Raw genomic sequence first — 23,743 nt, forward strand, 5'->3', positions numbered from 1 at the left:
GGTGCAATGCTGGGACAAGGGACCTGTGAATAAAGGGCAGGTGGTAGAACATGGGAACAAATCGGTCTTGGGCTATATGCAGAGCTAGATGGTTTTGAGACAACTAAAAGAATGAGATGGAGAGAGGGGAGTGGACGATACGGAGTACTTTTAAATGTCCAAACTGTCTCATCAGGCAGGCCACTTAAGAAATTCAAGTTGCCTGTGCCTGAGGAGGCAGAGGTCCATGCAGGTGAAAGACAGGATCATAACTGACAGCAGGCACTGGGGAATCAGACTTTGAGATAGGAGGCAGTGCCTGTTCTTTTTGGACCTACTCTCAACATGTTGGTAATATCTATTCTTGCTTTTCATTAAAATATTTTTGATGTGCCCTATTATCTTTTTTATATTGTGTTTAGATTTATGTTTAATTTTCTCTGCATATGACAGCCTTTTAAAGTAAAAAATCAAAAATCTGCCTACTTAAAAACATTGGAGGGTTGGGGCTGTAACTGAGTGGTAGAGCACTTGCGTAGCGTATGTGAGGCCCTGAGATCTGTCCCCAGCACAAACAAAACAAGTGACAACAACAGAAATGTAAAAACCCCACGAGGAAATATGTTTGAAAAAGTTAAAAATCACAAAGAGATCAAGAGGGTTTAACAGTTGCTTTTTTTTTCCACATTTGCCTATATTGTTACATATACCATTACTTAGATATCCACACTCCACTCCACATGATAAATTATAAAAGAGAGAGGGACTTTTAAAACCACATTTAATTTTTAATACAAAATCTGTTGCATTATTACAGAAGTGACTCCATGCACAGATAAATTTAGCATGTACCATTATGGAAGGGTAAAAAACTGTACTTTTATTGTTCTGAAACATTGACAAAATAAAGTAACTTTTATCTTTGTGCTCTCTGATGTCAAGGCAAGTCCATTTTATTTTTATTTTTTGTCTTTCAATGGATAGGTTGATCTTTCAAAAGTGGATATGGAGAAATGAAAGCATTAAGGGCACCTTAACCTGGGATTACTTCAAACTGTGCTTTACCTGCATTTACCAAACATGCCAGGTATTAAACCTACTGTGCTCCATAGGCAAAGCTCTGAAGATTTCAGCTAGAAACCTGCTGTGGAAAAGTTCACTATTTCCATGTCACAGCAAAAAGGGAGAAAAAACACAAAAGGTACTTAGATGCTTTCCAATCCCACACACTGCATGAATTAGCTTACTCCTTACACAGTGCAACACAAACATTGTTTACCTGTTTATTTGTATGTAACACCTATAAGCATATAGCATCTACACTTTAAGTATATTTACAAATTCAACAAAATATCTACATATAAAAAGCTTTACTTAAAATTAAACTTGATGCAAGTTATGAGAAACCAATTTATTGGCAAATGAAACTGAGCATTCCTTCAACCATAGGTTGTTATAGATTTTCATATTTAGAGGTAAACCATTTGATAGATATTGTTTATGAATAAGATAGAATATATATATATTTATTTTTTTAAACTGCAGATGTAATCCCTTAGACTGTTGGCCTTTTAAGCACTTGTTAAATTTCTTAGTTTCTGAAGTGTGTCCATTGTGATTTGCATACACATTGCTTAATGCTGCAGAGAGTTTCAAAAGCTCATATAGGTAAAGTCTTACAAATATGAATTATGTTGGCATGCTGTTGTATGCTTTTAGTTTTGCAATAACTTGTTTATTTTTCTATTAATTTTATACCATGTTGACATTCTTACTGAATGTGACCTGTTGGAATGGAAACCAAACTATCATGTTGTCTAGTTGATAATAAAATTTTTCTTTGTAATTTATGGGGAAATGTCCCTTAAAATAAACTATGTTCTTACTTTAATTTTCCACTTCTTTTTTTGTTTTCAGCATTGCAATTTTCATTATCTCTGCTTTTCAAAAGTTACTTTTTGACAATGAGAGTAATCTAAGATGGAGTCCACTGTACCGGCTGATACAGAATGCAGTATATTATGGAATGCTTATTCTGAAGGCACTGCATGTATCTTGCCCTGTGTTTTCTGGAAAATTTTTTGAAATTTAATTACAGTGATTTGTTTTCAATTCTTTCAGTATGGCACAAATGTCCAAATGCATTGCAATACACACTGTTTATGCCTAAAAACAACCAAACACAGATAATGTACAAAGTAGAACACTGTGCTGCTGTAATACCTGGAAGATTAAGAAGCCTATGAAGTAACAGGAGCAAAGAGCAGGTAACAGAGTCTCAGTAGCATCAGCAAATGCAACTGTCATAATTAACTTATTTAGCAAGTATATACTGTACATACTGTTCCTACCAGTCTCCCCAAAAGACTAACAACAGCTAGACATAGGATCACCAATTTCACAACAATGTCCACAAAGACATTGAAGTTCTAGAGAATACTACAGTAACACTCTTGACAATGAAAACGGAATTCATATTTAGGGGTTCAGCTGAGGATAGTATAAACAAAGTATCAAACCATGTTTTAATAACATACTTAACTTAGGTATGTCCTTTAAATGTGTAGCATTTCTCATGCATCCTATTGAACTGTTTCTTGAAGAGGGAATAGCATGATTTGTTGACGATGTTGCATCATTTTGATCAGTTCTGAGGAAATCGAGACAACCCACTTTGAATGAAAAAGTATGCACTTTGTACTGCAGTTCACATTGACATGTCATTTGACGAGTTGTGTTCTTGCTCTAACTTTTCTCATAATATTAACATACAGCAGAAAACATACTTTCTATCCATATGTTCATAGTATGAGAAGGCTGACAAACAAGTGCTTAAGATAAACATTCTAGAGAAATTGGACATTGGCAAAGAGCTTAAAAATTAAACAAAGGAATTCATGGCATTGACAGGAGAAGGTGCCTCTGAGCTCTCGTTTCCCTCTGCCGGTTCTTTCTCTTTCTTACCACTGTATTGTCCAATAAAGGAGCCATCCTCGTTGAATTGGCCATTCACCCCCTCTCCATAGTCAACCAAGCTATCATCGCTGTCTTCTTTTTTCACAGTCCTGTCTGAAGGTGTTCGACTTCCTTTTTTCAAAGGCTTGTGGTCTTCTGCGTCACTGGAATAAAAAGGAAACACTGTTGTCATGACTGGCAGTCGGGTAACATCTTTTTCTTTAAAGATCACGCATGCAAATTATGGAAAAGCACTTGGAGTCCTGAGCTTCTGTAGCCCAAATCTAATTGTCAGGCTGACTCCAGTGACTAGTATGGAGCTGGAATGAAGAGCGGTGGAAATGGTTGAATTATGAAGTCTTCAGTAGAATGGATGGCCTCCGATTGTGCATGTTAATTTCAATGAGAGAGGCTGACCCCTGATTTGAAAGCAATCCAGAAATAATCACAAGCATTAAAAAGGGAAGAATAGAGAAAAAATGGAGACCACTATTTTGAATTTAAAGTGAGAAGAGAAACTTATAGGAGGTAGAGAAGTTATTAGTATGTTAAACTGCATAACATCACCGATTCCTTGGACATGAATGGAGCATGATTTTGATTAAATGTGAAACATGGATTTTTTTTTCTGAGCCAGAAGGAGAAGCAAAATCCTGCATTTCAAATAATTTTGTTATTGGCCAGACTTGTAAACTTCAACCTTACCTTTCAAGAGACCTACAAATTCCATTAAAAGGATGCAGAAGAAACAAATGAAAATAGCCTAAGAAGAAAAGCAAAATCCTTATACTGATAATACACAGTATTTTTTTCCTATAAAACTGTTAGTCATGGGTAAAAACTTATTAATTTGGAAACAGACACACTTTTACTTAAAAGCTCTCCATAATTTGTACTATGAATGGCATGCCAATATTCTAAAGAGCATGAGTGCTTCCAACACAAAAAATCGAAGACTTCCTGCACTCATCTTAACCCCCTCTCTTGTGCCATGTGTGTCATCCAGCTTGTCTACATTGGATGGGAAGCTGAGGGACACACTTTAATAAAGCTTTATAGGACTCTATAGTAATTGTTATTTTTCTTATTTCTCTGAACACCTAAGCACAATTTCTAGGAAGTAGAAGAGGTATTTAAGGATGTCCACCTAATTACATGACTGTTCACGTAACTAGGTATGCACATTGGCCTATTAGATATTAAGAAATATCTTAATAGGTAATATTTGGGCAAAAAATAGTGAAAAAGGCAACGACATAATCCAATATTTTGTTTTCTTTCAAAGAACCAAATGCAAGTCAAAATAGGAAACACACAATATTAGTAAAGAATAAAAAGTCTTAATGTAACAAAGAGGTTGCTTAGCTGTAGTAGTTTATCTAGCAAATTTTAAGATGCACCAATATTCTGTCTTCTTTGTCAGTAACTTCTGCTAGTGGTTTCATTTTTTTCTTCAATAATAGTATCTCAAGACTGGGAAGTAATGCTAGCCACATAACACTGGCTTTTGCTAATGAAAATTACCTATTTAACAACACACAAGTTCTTGTTGAAAATCTATATTATCACCACCACTGATAAACAACTGGGGTGGAGTCACGGAACCTTGAGCTGCCTGTCTTTGGGGGCATTTTGGAGGGCATAACACTCAGCTTCTAATTTGTTACAAAAATAGCTTAGACTACATCTTTGGGATTTATTCATTAATCTGTAGGCTTTGCAGGAATAGTTTCTGTGAAATACTGAACATGACTTGATGAAAACGTCAGTTCTGCTGAAAAGTTCAATAATGAGCAGAATTTTGTCACTTGATTCTAACTATTAGCCTTATTCTGCTTTGTAGAACGAGCTTTCCAAGGATACTACAGGAAATTTTTGTCTATGACACTACTTTGATCCAGCCATCAATGCACTCACCCTTTCATCCAACAAATGTTTACTGAGCATCTAGGCACTGGGGATGAAGGAGCAAAGAAGACAGACTGAAACGCTGACCTCCCAAAATTGACTTCTCTTAGGGTATAGTACAATTAACTATCAATATAACAAGAAAACTAGTGAAGTTGGAAGGCAATTAGTACTATAGAAAATTAGTACTACAGAAAATATATTTGATTAGGATGTCCAGGGAAGGACTCCTCAAGAAGTAGCACTGGATAAAGCTTAAGAACTATGTTGGCCAGCTGGACAGCTGGAAGGAAAGCGATTCTGGCAAAAGTCACAAGACAGTGTAAGTGTCTCGAGGTAGGGGCAAGCTTGGCAACAGCAAGGAGATGTGGCTGGAACTGGAGGAGCAAGTGAGAAGCAGAGATTAATAGGAATGAGGAAGAGACTGGGCTATATCAGTGACCCATGGGACACTGAAGATTCTCCCTGTAACACTGAGTAAGATGGGAAACCACTGGAGAGTTTTCAATGGCTAAGTGACAAAATGTGATCTACATTTTGAAAGCATTACTCTGTTATCAAGTATTGAAAATATACCCCCTAGAGATTAGGCATTTGTAAACTACAGTTAATTTGGTACATGCCCATTTACTATGTATTAATCTATGGTTAATTTGTGCTATACAGAACAGCAGAGCTACAACACAGACCACATGGCCTGCAAAGTAAAAAATATTTACTTGTAGGCACTCAATAAACATTGATAGGATGAATTCATGAAAAAGTAACAATAAAGAGATGGTGGGCATTTCAGAAATTTTTCAGAATTCTAACATTAAAAAATTTCATTCCTTCTTTAATTTTATGATGGCAGATAAAACATGAAAATATATTTTCCTGTATTTTATGTTTAAGATAAATTTTAAGGAGTTCAATGTGTTTTTTGAGTGGAACATGCTTTAGGCATGTGCCCTTATTAAATGCCTACTGAGTAAAATTCAGCAACAGCAATAAATCTGATAATTATGTCTCATTGTCCTGTAGTCGTTATACTATCATGGTTTCATTGACATCCATGACCAAGAAACTCTTTCCAACCCACTCTCTAAAAGCCTGTCATTACTTATTTTGCTCACACATCAGTTCACATTTGTAAGAAGAATAAATCTGAAGTATGTAACAAAAGTGACACAGCTTGGCTTTGGGCAGGCTTTGTGAGTGTGGGTTAGCATTCTTGCAACATGATCACATTCACATGAATGGCAAGATTCCCATGGCAAGAGTCTCCATTTATGCAGTAAGTTATGAGTTCAAGTACCATAGATACATGGTTTACGTGCTGTGTTCATTCTTGTTTCAGAAAGAATGGATCTAAAGAATAAGAAAATACTTACACAGTTGGTTGAATTGTTTCTCTGACTTTTCTATATGCTAGTAAGGATGCAGATCCTACTGTCTGTATAATTAAAGAAACAAACAAACAAAGCTGCAGGCTTCCACATGAGGATAACTGCTTAGGGGTGGGTATTGGAGTGAGTGCATGGGGTTATAGCATATGAAAAAAAAAATCAAATTCGGCCACAATTGAAGTTCCATCCCTCTTTGCACTATGAAATGTCCTGTGGCTCAGAGCCCACCATATAGAAACAGTTTCATTCTCAGACTGGAGAATAAGCAAATTGCACATGGAATAAATTCACATTTAGGCAATCATCCTAATTTTGTGTGTGTCAGTATGATCAGCATTACATTTCAGTTTTGGAATGAAGGATAATGAGAATTAGCAAGTGATAAAGAGCTCAAAACTTTCAGAAGGTGCAAAGCAGAGAAAGGACCCTGGTGATTTAGGGGAAAAAAGTGACACTAAAATGTATTACTACAAAAAAAACTTCTGTAATAAACAGTAGTTGGAACCGTTTTCATTAATTGTGCATCTAAGAAAATAAAGATCATCTGATTTCTTTAAACAGAAATGAAACCAAAAGAAAAAAATTCCGAGGTAGTGTCTGAAAATCACAGGACAAAGCCACTCTGTAACACAGGGTATTCAGGAATTTGGGGAAGTAGTTTTGCACGTGGTGTTGTCCTTATGAACTTTAAGATTCATTAAAAAAAAAAAAAATCACATGACTAAGTTGTGTTTCAAGTTGGAGACACCCATCAGAACTTTATTTCCTTTGGCCCCTCTGCCATCAATGCCATTATATGTGTCATCAGAGTTTTTGTCTTCACTCCAATTGGGTTTGTATTCAATAGGCCCAAATAAAAAGTCTTTTCATCTTGAGAAATCATGGCAAAAGTTAAAGACAGTCATTTGAAAACGCTTCACGAACATAGCACGCATGAATTCACACCAAGACAAAGGAAGATGATCAAACAAATGTAAATTAAATAGGGATTATGAGGCTAATAATCTAAATACTTGCTATGTACTGCTCTAGAGACAAAATCATATTCAAAGTAGTTGGTATATAGCTCACAGTACAGAAATCATAGAACCAGCAAAGAAAGTTTTGACGACCTTCTAATACTTGAACAACTATTTCCCTTTATAGATAAAAAAAAAAAAAGAGAGAGAGAGAGAGACCTTGTCAAACTGAGTACCATATAAAGGAATCACAGGTGATGGTTGAGTTGACAGTAAAATTAACAGTCTCTTGGTTCCAAGCTGGTTCACAAAACTCAACCTCAATTTTAATCAAGTCATAATAGTATAGTTTGCATCGTTACTCCAGGAAAGTCACATTTTTTTTCAGGTCATGGCTTTACATCACCATCATAGCAAATGATATTTGAGATCCATGAAGTGAGCAGTACATTGCCATATTCATTTAAGCATGATAATGGAAAACAGGAATCCATCACCATGTGGAAAATATATGAAGTGCTTATGGTTTATTTTCAACTCATGCAAATATATAATAAGTTTTCCAGACTATATTAAAGATGTTGCTTCTTAACAACCAACAAAGGAGCAGTGTGAATATCCTATACAGAATTATAACCATGAGAATTCTAAAAACAAGCTATTTTAGTGATTACCCGCTCACCTGCTTACAGGAGAAATGTGTAGAAAAGTGAGTTAAATCAGTGAAGACACAGCTTGTAAGTGTAAGATGCAGCTCTCCTGGACTATGGGCATTTATAGGCTGCTCTCATATACTATAAAAACCTTGGGTGCAGAGGGTGGGGGTACTGCAGGAGGTTTTCCTATGCTTTCAGCCTCAGAGCCAACAACTAACATTAAGACAAGCCTCACTACACATTTTTCCATACCCCGAGATACAGAATTTCTGGGAAATTAAAGAAACTGTAGTTGTGTCCGTTAAAGAGAAGATCAGAATGGATGCTCTTCCTTGTGTCCAGACAAGGAAGGCAAAACCCTCGTGTCTACATGGAAACCTGCACAAAACCCATTGTGTTGGAAATATATGGCTTTTCTCAATCAGCTCTATATTTCTCACTGTTGGCATTATTTTACCTTCATGACACTGACATGGAAGTACCAAAAATGAGCTCCAGAAATGGGGCATTCTTAACACAAATATCTTAGATATAAATGCCACCTGGAATCTACAATAGTGAAATGTTTTATTTCACCCAAAAGTCTTTTTTCTTCTAGGAGAAAAAAAAAAGCAAGCCTCAATTTGAGCTCAGTGCAAAGATTTATAGAAATACCCTTTTGTGACACCAGAGTGATGATCTTTTAGAATACTTAAATAAATATTTTGCTACTGTTTTTAATCATGTCTAGAATAAAAACTTCTTTCTTTCTGAAAAGACCTATATTGCCTAGGCAAGAATATTTCTTGTTTAAAGAGATGTTTAAAAAATCAGCAAATAGGTTTTATTAATATTTCTTCTTAATGATTAAGTCAAGAATGTATCTTCAAAGTTCTGTGAGTTAACACATGGACCAAATGGCTGTGATACTGCTTAATAATTAACTGCTTATAAAATGAGATACTCATCTTTAGATGAACAATAGGGGTATAAGTATTGCTTAAGTAGAGCTGCATATCTGAAATTAAAGAGTTTTGTTTACAATGGTTTTATAAAAGCACATTTCTTTACAATGCAGATCCTGTAGGAAGTAGGGTCTTTCATATTCTAATTCTCCCTATAACTTGCTGGCTTTGCTAGATTGACCAACACAACATGGGCCTCTGGAACATACTGTCTCCAAACCTACTCTGCCTCCAAACCTATCATTAAAATGGAAATTTATATTTTAATAAAAAATGAGAATGCTTTAATCTTGAGGAACATGTAAACATTTAGGCATGGAAGTATTTCTAAACTGAGGCCATGTGAACAGCCAGGGAGAGCACATTGCTGGTTGAATCCTGCCTTGGGAGAATGTTTGCAGAGGGGCAGGGCCAAGAAGACAAAGAGCAACAAGAAGTAGAGGCCCACCTGTATTCTCCAAAAGTTCCATCATCTTCCTTCATCGGCTGAATTTCAGGATCTGCATGAGCATCTTCTTTTTCTTTAACTGAAAATTTAGAAATAACATCATTATCCATTGAACTTGTACTTCCTTATCAAAGTTACACAGCAGAGGAAAATAATTCTCTCCACAATTAGATGTTATACAACCATATAAACAGAAATATTATGTAGTTGTGCATGTAATTGATACGTTTGTCATTGCTGTGGGAACCTAATAAAATGAACATTTGTTAACACATAAGGTGACTTTAGTAAGTTTCCAAGATTTTTTCCCCCAGTTCACCCATCTGTTTATTATCTATATTCATGGTAACAAATTGTTTTTGTAAATTTTTTTCTTATAACCAGAAGGTAAATGATCATGTAAAGAAAATATAAATTTGATCTGGGGTTGTGGTTCAGCAGTAAAGCGCTCGCCTAGCATATGTGAGGCACCACATAAAATAAATAAGTAAAATAAAGGTATTGTGTCCAAGTATAATTAAAAAGTAAATATTTTAAAAAAATATATAAATTTGAGTGAACTAAATTGAGTGAACTAATAGGGAAAACAATGTCACATATCACATCAAAACTGGGTCCATGCATTACTTCCTTTGGAAAGCTTCACACACTGATCCTCCACCCCACCACTTGGTTTTTAGGTGCTGCTTCAGTATTGGGAACTTTTGTGGAGCCTAAGAGAGTAAACTTACATTATCAGAGAACAGACTGATTTGCATTTCCAAATGCCCTATGCCTTTGACAGTAATTATGATGTCATTATATAAAAAGGGATTAAAAAAATTGAACAGAAAAATCCATATTTCTGGATCTAGGGAAATAAACTATTGCAATCTACACAATTCTTTTAGTTTAATGAATAATTATAAAGTAATTTCAGTATTTTTTTTTTCTTACCTGGGTATTTACCACCCTTGTTTCTTCTGATGAAGCAAACAATCAGCAAAATTAAGATAAGGAGTGCAACAGCACACATTAGACCTATGAACCAGCCCTGAGTCGCGATATCCACCTGCCGGCTTGCCATCGCTGGAAAACAAATCAATGGTATTGGTTGAAATCGGGTAAGGGACAGAGAACTGTGGTGGCTTCTTGTAATAAAAAAAAAGCCACCTTGATATACAAGCTTTTATACATTTCCCATGTGGCCCCAAATTGGAACCTGTCAGTTATTGATCAGGAATTATATAATTACCTAACTTTGTAAAATCTTCACCATTTAAATAATTTAAGAAATATGAATGCTAATAACATTAAATAGTACCAAACCCTGCTAAATACTGTGTTCACAGTTATGTAAACTATATATTCTCATAGAAACATATTCCCAAGCTAATTAAAAATCTATTGTTTATAGGATAAATTATATATTGATACAATGAAAGGAATATAAAACTGAACTTTAAACAGAACAGAATGTATACATCTAGTGGAGTATTTTTCCTTCAAAGGAAACCACATTTGGAGCCTAAAGTGCCATTGCAATGTTACTGCCATTTTTCAGAGCTTTGGCAATCTGTCTAAAAAGAAGATGATTCACGTGAGAAGCCTGTCACAACCCTATTTTATATAACACCTCAATTCCAAATGGAAATTTCTATAATATTGAGTCTACTCAGATGATCAATATTTGTTATTTCTTAGTTTCTATCAAAAAAACTTTAAAATATATTTTGATCAGTGGAGTTACTGGAATAAATGACCAGTTTGAAGAGAAAATACTCATTCACATGTATATGTTTTCTTTACGTCTTCATTTATTCTGTTTGAGTAAATAAATGTGAGGCCCCTTATTCAACCAGTCATTTCTTAACAAAACTTCTAAGAAAACCACAGGAAAATGACCACTTCTGGTGCTATTCAAAAGTGTTAATTATATGGGACCAAGTGCAGCATCAATGGCTATTCAGACACACCCATGCGGATTTGTTTAAATAAATTTTCATGAATCCTTTGTTAAAGGTCTTGATTTTTTCTCATTTGACCATAAATAAGCAAGGTTAAAACATTTTCTTCTTTGACTTCATAAACGTGCCTATATTATGCTTTCACTTTGATTGAATTTCTTCTGTCAACATTTCTTGTAGTTGGGTTAGATGTGTATGATCTCTGGAGAAATAAGCACGGCTACATGTATCCCGGGTTCTTCTATGTGTTGAAAAGAAAGCATCTCATTGCCCCCTTTTCTCCATAGAAAGTAAGGGAGAAAATAATATGATAAAAATCAAGTGTGAAGAGTAATGTAAAAAATGTCTGAAAATATGTTCAAGAAATAAAATGAGCAGTGGAAACATGGTATCTGGAATAAAATCAAAGGCCAATGGCTTTCCATGCCTCATTAGTTAGAGGGGTTTTGAGCTGTACCATAAGCAGACAAAATTGAAGAGTGAGTATGGGTAGTTTCCCTCTCCAACACACATCCCTGAGTCATGATGGGGAGGATGAAGATAATGACAAGGATGAATAATAATGACAGCTAACACTTTTGTAGGCTTACCATATGCTAGGCACTGTGCTGAGGACATAACCCCATTTAATCTCTACAACAATCCTTTGAGGTAAGCATTAGGAATAAACCATGCCCAAAGAGGTAAAGAGCTTGCCCAAGAGCTGGAGATGGACACATGTTTGTCTGGCTCTGGTGAGATGCTACTAGCTAGTACACTAGCAGCTGCTACAATGCATTCCTAAGCACAGTCTAGACATCAAATCTACAAATATCTGAACACAGAATAAAATACTGAGATAGGTAAAAATGTTTGAAGAGTTTATCATTACACTTTGCAATATAGTTCTGTCAATTTGCCAAAGGTCTTCGTGTGCTTCTTATTCTAAACTGAATCCAAAACCAAGAAGCATAGTCTCTTGAGCATTTGACTTAAGTTAGGAATCTGGTTCTAGTATGCTTAATGATTTATTGCCTTGTCCTAAACAATTTCAACATTGACCTTTTCATCTATTTACATGCAATTGATAATGAAAAAATGTAACAAGATATTCAAATACTAGCACAGAATCTGTCTTATAAAGATGGTGACTGTTAAAAAATGGAATGTCAGGCTAGAAGCTTGCTACTATACAACTGTGCAAAAACTGGAATTGGACAATTGGAAAACTGACAATTGGAAAACAAACATCCACACTGATTCTGAATTTTTGCCTCTCTTTTAAAGAAAAAAAGTATTAAATATATCCCTATCTCATTATTTAAGATTAATCAGGCACAATAAGCTAACAGGTACATGTATACACACACACACATACACACACACACACACACACACACACACACAGTGCACCAGAAGTTGACACAAAACAGATATTCTGCAAGTAGAAATAACTTCTATTGACTTCCCATCTGAACCTGGGATATGAAGCCCAGGATGACAGGATGAGGCTCCCAACCTCCTTAGGACACTCCAAATCAACTTATCTGTAACCTAAAAACTCAGGCCATCACCAAGATTGTGCAGATCATAAACACACACATACACACACACACACGTATGAACAGACATATAAATGAAGCCTATGGGTCTTTTCCTTCTAGAATATGAGTTTCAATGAGTGGGAATGGGGTGGAGACTAAAAGAGGGTTTTCACATTTTCCAAAGTTTTTACAATAAAATTATATACAGGTATTACTGAGTAATCCATAAAGTGATAAAGTTACACATATAAAGACTATGCAAATATAAGGGCTGGGGATGTAGCTCAGTGCAAAAGTGAACCTGGGTCAAATCCTAAGCATCAAAGAAATAAATAATAAAAATAAAATGAGGTAGAGGAATGGAATTTTTGTTGTTGTTGTTGCCTAGAAGTTAATTCTAACAACTGTCCTCCCCTCTCAGACTGAAGAGCTGTGGATAATCTGTGCGTGGTGGTAGGAGGTCTCTGAGGAAGGTGCCCCGGAGTACTCATGGTCACCAAATAAGCTCAGAAGACAGAGAATGACAGAAATGGCACTCTGTTCTACATTACTGAGAAAGAATCCACTATGTTTAAAAATGTTCTGTTCATTTTACAATAGAGATTTTTATAAACAGAAAGGGAAAAAATAATCTTGACAAAAGGTTGGAGGCAGCTGACAAAAAAGCTTTTAGGCACAGTAAGAATAAATTTTAGTCTTAGGAATGTCAGAGAAGGGACTTTAACTGAGGGACAGAGGTGAGAAGGGGAAGAGAAGTGGGTGGTGTTAATGAGCAGTCACACCTGGTCACACAGGTGGGTTGGTGTTAATGAAACATCTGCCAGGAACAAAGGGGAGAAGTGCAGCCTCAGGTGCTGCCTGTAGTCTTGTTTGATTCATTAAAAAAAAAAAAAAAACCTTAAAAATCCAGACTGTTGCCAGACATGGTGGCGTATGCCTGTAATCACCTTGAGAAACTGAAGCAGGAGGATCATGAGTTCAAAGCCAGCCTCAGCATCTTAGCAGGGCCCTAAGTAAGTCAGTTAGACCCTGTTTCTAAATAAAACACAAAAAGTGGCTGGGGATGTGGCTCAGTGGTTAAGTGTCCCTGGGTTCATTCCTCAGCTCATGAAAAAAATCCAGCACACACAAGAAATCTGTAAAAGGCAGAGATGGTGTCACTTTAAGAGGATTTATGAAACAATTAGCATGGGCAGGGAAGGAGCAAGAGCAGGAGAGGACAAGGACTTCTCACTGGTGTCAACCTGCAGGACTAAGGAGGAAGCACCAAAAACTGGGAGGAGAGGTAGAGGTATTCCAGAAGCAGACAGTGTTTGCTCCTAGGAGTAACAGGTGTGTGTGCGGTGGGTGGTACTGGTGAAGGAAACTGACCAAATTATATTGGTTTATTGTGTGCATGTTTGAATCTATAACAGCAAATCCCACCATTATAATCACCAATAGTTTATTTATTTTTTTTAAAGAAGGAGTAACAGGTTAACTAAGGTCACTAGAGTTTTCCATACTCATTCTATCTAACAGTTACATCTAGATGGAAAAAGTGACGGTAACTGGCTGTGGTCTTGTCCTGTCTCTCATCACTGGCATGAAAGAATGGCCCATCTGTCACAATCACTCATCTTGAGCTTCCTGGCAATTGCCACTGGGTTTTGTTTTGTTTTGGTTTTGTCTTATAAAAGAACAGAAAATGCTACAACTTGATTTTGAGGGTGAATCTAACTCATCTGCAAGTCAAGAACACACGAAGCCTTTAGGTCCAGAACAGCAGAAGAGGTACAACAAGGGCTCACTGAAGCCGTCATTTGGGACAACCCACTTCCTTGGAATACAGCCTTTGACCGTGTGTGGGGTCTGGTGAGGGCCTCTCCTCTGATGCTGAGAGGACAGGCTTCTAATCTGGCTCTACTATGTTCCACCTATTGGTCTGGGCAGGTTCTCTGCCTCTAAGTACTGACATGAGGTGTAAGTGGACAATAATAGTGCCCACCTCACAGGATTGCTGAAAGGACTGAAGGAAAAACCACTTGCCTGGTATAGAATAGGACCCACTAAATGCTGGGACTACTATTCCCATTCTAGCTGTATATCTAGACTGGAGCTGCCAAAATTTTCAAATTAAAATTTATTATTAATAATAATAAACAAAAACCTTGTAAAATGAACTATGATTGGTTAGCTATGCCCTATTAAGTTTAATATAGGGGTTCTCTGGAACTATGTATACAAATGGATATGAAGATACGTATAAGGAGCAGAATAATAGGGAGAAATATTTAACATTTATTTTAGCATATGGATGTTTTTAAAATACCACTTGATAAGTTTTTGAATATTATCCTTTGGTTTTTAAATTTTGTAACAAATATGGTTATATATTTCTTAAATTACAAGAAATTATTTTAAAAATCATCATGCTTTGTTAATTAAATACACAACAAAAAAAAAATACATTTTGCTTATGGGTTCTGCAAGGATATGCAATATTTCCTCAAGAATGCATGAAGTGACTGAACATAAGATGAATGTATGAGCCACAAAATGAACACATACCATACAACCCTTATTTAAATTTAAGTAAGCAGGGATTGCTTTCCATCTTGAAAACAAATATGAATATTCATGCATTTTACATGAGCATTTCTTTTTACTTTATAAACATTACTTTTTTGTGTATTTTGATAATGTTCACATAACTAAAACATAAGGAAGTCAAACATGTTGTGACAAAAATGTAATATATGAAGTATAAAATTTCTTGTTCCTTACAAACTTAATAATATTTATATCAGTCATCTAATCAAATTGCAGTATTCTGCTGGGTTGAGATCCATTTTTTGATATAAGAATTGTGACTCTCTTACAAATTATTTTAATTTTAGCAGCATTTCAAAAATTTCAGGTTAACTTTGAGGGAAATTTTATACATGTACGTTATATAAAAATTGAATTATCAAAATAATGTAAGTGAAAATCATATTTAAGTCTTTTTTTTTTTTGGTAAATGGTTTTTGGCAATAATGTGGCTGAAGGATAATTTGCTCAATTGTGTAGTTCATTTGATATGAAGAGCCAAAGACAATTAAAAACCAAAACTCTCAACCCAACAAGGCCCCACAGAAAGGCATTCGTGGCCCTACCCACAACAGGTCCGCCAGTTCCGGTCTCTAACTAGAGCGCCGGTGGCTTCCACCTCTGAGCGAGAGCCAGAACTGGTGTGGTGTGTGCCTCACCTGGGCCTGTCTCAAACACATCCTCTGAACTCACAAAACCAGAGTCCCCCACAGCAACAACTCGAACTTTGTATGCTGTTCCTGGCATTAGACCCTTTAACCCAAAGAAGGTCCGAGAACCATTTACAATTTCTTTTCTCCATTCTTCTTTGCCTATGGAAATTTTGCAAAAAACAACAAATTTGAACATTTTAAGGGTCCAGAAGTCATATAATGCTTCAAGAAAGGAAAATCTTTACATGCTAAAGATAAAATCTAGGACGCTTAGAGTTATCATTTTAGATTATTATAAATCTGATCATGTTAAATGAATGAATAGAAGATCTACATGAAAATATCCTCAAAAATTTCCTGGATACCTTGTTTGCATATTAATTGCATATATTTCCATTGTGTTAATTCTTCTTTTTAATACAAAGAGAGCTTCCTTATCTGCTTTTTGCCTCATGAAACTGTTGAGCTTCTCTAGAAATGTTTATAAAAAGAACTGTTACACATTAAATAGGTTAAATGAACTATGGGAGGAATTAATTTTTAAGGTTCACAAGTTGAATTTCTCAGTAAATTAAATGCCTTCAAATTTGTCCAATTTATAGACTCAACATTTCCCAAGTATTGATTTTTCTGAGAGGATAGTTATTTCTTAAAATATTTATTTGTATGATAAAGCTTAACAGAAAGTTGGACTAAGTTCAAAATTTTGTCCAAATATTCACTGACCATCTATCTAGCTTATTATTATGCAGAGCACAATGAATTAAGCATTTTAAAAAACTGGGTTTAATCAACTGGACTTTAATAAACTGTTGAATATGAAAGTCGCCATCCCCCAGTAGATGTGGCCAGGATGGAAACAGAATGCCAATTTGGGAGTATATCCAAACATTAAGACAAAGTTTTAATTTTCTGCAATTTCTTGTAAAATTTTGTTGGATTAGTTTGGGTAAAATGAATAATTTCAAGGCAGTTTTATTTCTGCTACATTAAGATCCAATTTGAAAAAATAAAAATGTCTTCTTTCCTACCTGTACCTACAAATTATTTGTTATTACTCTTATTTATATGTGTGACTTTGGAACCAATATTAAATACTGGTGTGAAAAACAACAGATGTAATAGTGCTCATGCCCCTTGTCATTCATAACATGATAAAAGACACTCCTCATTATGTATAAAACATATAGACTGACAATTGGCTATAATTTTTTTCAGATAACTGATTTACAGGGTCAAGTTATTTTTCAAAACAATCCATAGTAAATCCTTGGAAGTGTTCTTAATCTCTTGAAAAGTATCCCCCAAATTAAAATCAGGGTAATGAAATAGTTTCTTACTGCCTGCTACACCATATTCAACATAAAAGTTCACATGCTCTGGTCCCTCATACTCCCAACTGATATTGGCACAGGTCTCAGCAGCTGCAGCAGTAAGATTGCTGATCCTGGGACTTACTGCTTGAACTAAATATACAATAGAAAAATAAAACAAACAAACAATCATATTGCAGCACCATACACACAATTTGAAAACAAGTTCAAATGCTCCAAAATTGTGCAAATAAGATTAAGTAAGAATAAATTTTAAAGTTTGGGGTTTGCTCATACCTCACTTTCATTACAGAAAAGTTTTTCATTTGTTAAAGTATTAAGAAATAAATAACCAGAAATAATGATATGTAATATTAAAATTTATAAGTTCTAATATACAGGTTCTGAACAATGTAAACTGTAATCCATAGATGCAGTACCAGGAAATACCACAGTCCTCATTTACAGGTGGATGGATTTCACAACAACCCAGGAACATATATCATTACAGTACATGCGAGACTTCCAGGCAAAACCCAATACTATGAGGCTATTTCTCAATTATATTTTGTCAACTCAGTGGAGGTCTTTAAAGAATTTTTGCAGGAGTGAGAAAGAATGCTCCTTAGAATGTGGCTTTTGACCTGCTTTGAGGTAATGTTGGATGGTTAGAGTATGCTGGAAGAAGAGCTGCAAAAAAGTGCCAAATCTGCTCTATCAGAAGTTAAGAAAGTAGAAATAAAAGGAGTAGGAATTATTTCACTTGATATATCTTAGAAGGCAAGATGATCTTACCTGTTAACCTTTGGTTACATAGCATTTTCTCAAAAAATGTACTACAACTATCTCCTTAAAAATCCAAAGTACACAGTGCATATGATACTATCAGCTTGCTGACTAAAAGCATCTCAAGTGATTAAAAATATTATTTGAATATCCTGAGACTGACAATTCTATCAGCCCGATCTCAATATCTTAAACCAAAAATGATAAATTTACAGAAAAGTAACTTACATCATTAAGAATAAGATTAGTTTGTTACCTATTAATTTATTACCCATTAATGAAACCATTAATGGCTTACTCAGACTCTAAGATTCTAAAATTTTCTATATAATTTAGAAGCTAAACACTTTTGCAGAAACAAATGTAATGAAATAGTATTTCTTAGCATCAAAACCATATGTATATTAAAGAAGTGAAATAAAAAAACTTGACCTCTGAAATAGAATTCAACAACACATGTTCCTTTTGTGCCTCTTTGTATTAATTATCAGATGCAATAACAGAAAGGAAAATTGATTATTAAATTATGCAGTAACTAATTTTAGTTTCCTGACACCTTCTTTTTAAATAAATAAACAATGATGGGAATATGATTAATCGACAGAGAGGGTCACAGGGGCATGTGTGTAAAATATCAGTGGCAAAGAACCCAGGCGAACCATTAAGTTCCATTAAAAAGCTTTAGAATCACAAAACTGGGGTGTTTAGTCTTGAAGTAATTATAGAAGATGTTCAATGAAGAACCATAGTGAAATACTTCTTAACAGAAAAGCATTTAGCTTTTAGTTTTAAAGATCCAATGTATTATTATATATAGTTTGTACTAAAGTATTGATACAGGAAATGCACATTTGGCTTATTCTTAAAGGAACCCAGATATTACAATTTCCTAAAGTTATTCTGTTTGGCTACTTTTATCGTACAGAATTCTAACTCTTATACCATTTTAAATTAAAATATAAAACACATTAAAAAAAATTGGGAGGATTGTGAAGAACTTTCATTTTCCTCCTTTTAGGAGGAAAATCTACTCTGCATGGAAAAGGGAAATATAGATGAGTATGGAATTTCTCATTAGATTGAAAAAAATATTTTAAGGAAGGAAACTCAGAATTACAAAATGTGCCTGAGCAGTTTAAATCATATCATCATTTTATGTAAGCAATGTCAGATTTAGCTTTTTCTTCTTACTTAAACATTATTCTTCCTTTTACTTAAAGATCCTGATTTTATATTGGGGACTTAATGAGCTTTCAGACACTCCATTTTTCCCTTGTTCTATAATCATAAATAACTTGCAATTCAAGACAATAACACCCAATAGTAGAATCCCAACCCCCCAACTCTTTATGTATTTGTCTGGTTATCTATCTATCTATCTATCTATCTATCTATCTACCTACCTACCTACCTACCTACCTACCTATGGTACTGGGGATTGAACCCAAGGGGTGCTTTAGTACTGAGCTATATCCCCAGCTTTTTTAAAAAAAAATTTTGAGACAGGGTCTCACTAAGTTGCTTAGGGCCTTGCTAACTGCTGAGTCTGACCTTAAGCTTGTGATCTTCCTGTCTCAGCCTCTTGAGTACTTGGAATTATAGGCATGAAACACTGTGCCTGGCTCCAAACTCTTAATAAAGATTTCTTTTAGTTATAGTTTATTAAAATAGGGGGTGGTGTTTTTTCCCTGTGAAATTTATATCCTTTTCAAATATGAAAAGTCAATGGAAAATTCAGACAGAATTTAGACAGGTTACACAGGTGGCCCTGTTGATGCACTTTCTCTGATGTACAGGTACAGCACAAAGAAGCCCAGCTCCAATTACAGTTATAGAGCAATAAATTCTTACAAAACAACTAATGTTTTCAATATATACCTAATCCTGGAATAGAAGCATACATACAAAATAAAATAAGCATATATTTTTCTACAATATTGTAGGAATTCTGAATTTTTACAACTTTGTCCTTTACAGTCTAAACCACAAATACAATATTATTAAGAGCACTGGAAATAGCTACAGTTCTATTCAAACTCTCTAAAATATGACACACATTTTATAATTTACCAAGTGTCTGAATATAAGCAAATTTCTAAGGAAAGAGAAGAAATACATCCAACTTAAGCTCACAAGGGCTGAGTAATTTGGGGTCAAACTCTTATTGCTTTTGGTCTTCTTTCCTTCACTCCTATTTGTATTCATTTGTCTGCTACATGCCTGGGAAGAGCCCCAATTGTAGGTCCCTCGCTGGAAACCTCTACCTAGTGGCAGGGACTCTGCTGCTATCTTAAGAACTGAACCAATGGTCAGGCATCAGAGGCTAGAGATCTTTGGTATTGCCATAGGTGAAAGACATATAACAAACAGCTAATCAAGCACCATTCCCCCAACAAGGCTTTCTGACACAGAGAGCTATCAGACATAAAGGAGAACAACAGGCATCCACTCAGAATTGTTTCTATATTTCAGAAGGGGGAGACTTAAGCAGTTTGGTGAAGACAGGATGGAGTAACACAGTTGAGCATAGCATGCAGGCTGACTGGAAGATCCACTTGTAAGCCATCCATTGAGAGACAGTCCCAAACTAGTCATAGGGTGTTCTAAGCACACAGTGTTGTGTCATGCCAGTCAAGTGTACGCTGTGTTTATAAGGAGTGCAGCTAAGTCAGATGGCAGAAGGAAGCTCAGCTGATCTAATCCCTCACAGGTTGTTTCACCACAGGACTAACAAGCCTAAATTCTTGATAAGTGACATGGCCCCATTGGTCTGTGACAAATCCACAGTTTTGGTCCTGTCTGATCCAGCCAAAATTATATTATGAAAAGCTAAGATTAGGATTTGCACCAGGGATAAGTTGAGAAAAAAAATTGGGGGGAGAATTTCATATGTGGCTTTCTACTTGTAAAAATGACTAGAAATTAATTTTAAAGCCATGATCAGTCAAGATCTTCTCCTTTTGGTGGTTCCAAGCATATTTTATTTTATTTTTTTACTCATGCTGCACTTCCCCACATTTAACATTGCAAATTAAACACATGTATAAAGTCATGCAGATGAGTTATTTTACCTTTGCCTGCACCTACATCAGGTGGAAGAATACCAGCTTCAATGAAGGGAAACAGAAATAGGACACTATATAGTTAGATGTAACACACCCATGAGCATGTATAGATACAAAAAACACTTATAAAAAGCTAATGCATGCAAGAAGAATGAATTGTACCACATCAGGTACAGGGGACAGTACTATGTTGGTGTCCCCAAACTTACCCAGTATGCAAATCCACACATTATTTATGTGCATTATTCATACTTGTTAGTAAGAAGGCTTATTATATTTTGCACCAAATTTTGGATAAAAATGTTAATTTCTTTTGCAATGGAATATAATCAGTTGAATAATCCTTAAGCATTTTTATACTTTAGAGACATGCAAAACCAGAAAATCTTTTACAATATTTTTGATCATTTTCAATAAATCTAAAATTTTCAGAAGGATTTTTTAAATAAGCAGAGAAAATTTTAATTCCTTTTCTATGTACTTTAGTGGAGCTATTTTGCTTTCTCTTTACCAGATGACATGTTAAAATACTAAATCCATTGCTCAAACACAAAATAAACACACTATTGAATAACTGTCTTGATTATTTACTAGAAAAACTAAATTAATATTTGGACTAGCAAATTATTTCCAATGAATCATGATTAGAACTAGAATTGTATATATATGGGTATGCAGCATGTGTGTATATATGTATTACAGGTATGAGTACAAATGTGCATGTGTGCATATAAAGTTACATTCAGGAAAAAAACACTGCCTTGAACTTTGAACTCAGGTATGGCAAATATTGTAATTTCTTATTCCCACTCCAATATTTTAAGTTTTTTCATGTAGGCTTGAAAAAGACACCAAATAGTTATTCCAATATGAACTACTGATTTCACTATATATTGGAATGAGAAATTACAAGTGTTTCTATTAATTAGATCAAATGGATACTCTTCGGTAAGCAGAAAAGAGAAAGCATAAACTGAAGTTAAAGATTTTTATTCCATGATATTTATAATTATATGGATTTTATACATACCCATCTTACCTTCATCAGTAGTTGTCATTGCTTCTTCTGTAATTTGACTTCCTGACCCTGCTGATGTTTGTGCATACAAATAAAACTTATAACGAGTGCTGAAATTTAAATTTTTTAAAGTCCAGCGTGTCTTGTTGGCAGGAATTTTTAAATCTATCAGAGGGCCTAATTCGTGGGTACTGTTAACTGTCAATAAGAAATAACAAACAAGATCATTCCCCAATAATTGTACAGAATTACTTTTAAATAATTGTGTCAAGCAAAAATATCCATCCTGGTTTACAATGACTTTCATAATCTACTCATTCTTTGCCCAACATAACTAAGTATAATTTTTATAGCTTTTATAATGTTATACTGTATAAAATAGTAGAGTACAATGCACATAACATGAAAAATGTTTTCTTTTAGTTTATAAACTAGCAGAATTTTATGGTTGAATCATTAATAGCATGTTTTATGCTGTTTTTGCAGGTGGAGTCACCTGTTGTTAAATAACCCCAAATCTTTCTTTCATCAACTTTGAGTCAAAGGAACCTCATTTTACCATTTTATATTCAGAGATAATGCCTACCTAATCTAATTACTGGACCCCTCCCCCCAATCCTACCATCAGAGATCTGTATTATTCCACTGAGTACTTAATTTTTGATAACATATATATAATTTTTCTTTAAAAAGTAAGATTTGAAGTTCCTTCTGTAACCAGTACTTGAAGGTACATGTATATATTCTCCAGATATAAAATAAAAGCCTATATTTTAAGATAACAGTTAAATATGGTTTTTTAAACATATTTCTTCTTTTCCTTCTCCCAATAACTTACTTGGCTGAAATTTTAAGGTGTATTCAATCAAAATGCCATTTGGGTGACTTGGTGGATCCCATTCCAAAGTGAGAGAGTCCCGTGTGGGATTAACAATCTTCAAAGATGAAGGCGAACTGGGGACTTTTAATGGAAACACATAGTCAATTCAAAAGTATTAAACACTTCAATGTGTACTAAAATAACATAGTTTTTTCATGTTTACATAATAGATTTAAAGCTTTGGTATTCAGTATCTTGTGCTTGATTCAGTTGAAAATACATTAATACAAATCTGTGCCAGGAATCTATTTATTGTCTTCTTTTTCTCTAATCATTTCCATTTAAACTCATAAAAACCATTTTTCTCTCAAAATACAAAATGACTGTCTTTATATAAACTTAAATCAAATATTTTTAAAGGACATAGTATTTACTTGATTTATAGAGGGTGTGTCACAATAAAAGCAAACTGGTTACTATGCAAAACTGATTTTACCAGACCTCTGAGGAGAAACAGCTGAATTCTGGGTCATTAAGGACTATTTTCCCCAGCAAAACCAGGTGTCACCAAACAATTGACACTCTTCCTGCTGAGCTTTGGGCCCTCGCCAGCCTACCCAGGTGCAGAGCCACTCATACCCTGAGAGCTGACAGCTGCCCAGGATCTGGTGCTAATGGACAAAAGCCCAAGGCTGGCACACCCCTGGCCCTGGAAGAGGCCTGATGAGTGTTGGGTTGTCTATAGCAGAGACTGTCAAATGGCCAGAGGAAACATCCTCATCTTTTATTTACTTCCTCATGGGAATGATGG

The 23,743-nt window shown here is 35.0% G+C and overlaps 1 protein-coding gene across 34 annotated transcripts in view; it reads right to left on the reverse strand.

Annotated features, from left to right (window-relative positions):
* Window positions 1–2,528: 2,528 nt before the first annotated feature.
* Window positions 2,529–23,743, reverse strand: part of Nrcam (neuronal cell adhesion molecule) — a 69,157-nt gene continuing 47,942 nt past the window's right edge. For 5 of the 34 annotated variants that reach the window (XM_076862726.1, XM_076862672.1, XM_076862798.1 and 2 more), the window contains 5 exons: window positions 22,951–23,073; window positions 22,134–22,310; window positions 10,174–10,305; window positions 9,238–9,316; window positions 2,529–3,098 (listed from right to left, as the gene is read on the reverse strand). In XM_076862726.1, the coding sequence (XP_076718841.1) occupies window positions 2,861–3,098; window positions 9,238–9,316; window positions 10,174–10,305; window positions 22,134–22,310; window positions 22,951–23,073 (749 nt within the window). In that variant the 3' untranslated portion in view covers window positions 2,529–2,860. The other 29 variants (XM_076862769.1, XM_076862666.1, XM_076862783.1 and 26 more) reach the window with 15 other exon arrangements.

This window comes from Callospermophilus lateralis, chromosome 1 (genome assembly GCF_048772815.1).
Source record: "Callospermophilus lateralis isolate mCalLat2 chromosome 1, mCalLat2.hap1, whole genome shotgun sequence".
Taxonomy (NCBI): domain Eukaryota; kingdom Metazoa; phylum Chordata; class Mammalia; order Rodentia; family Sciuridae; genus Callospermophilus; species Callospermophilus lateralis.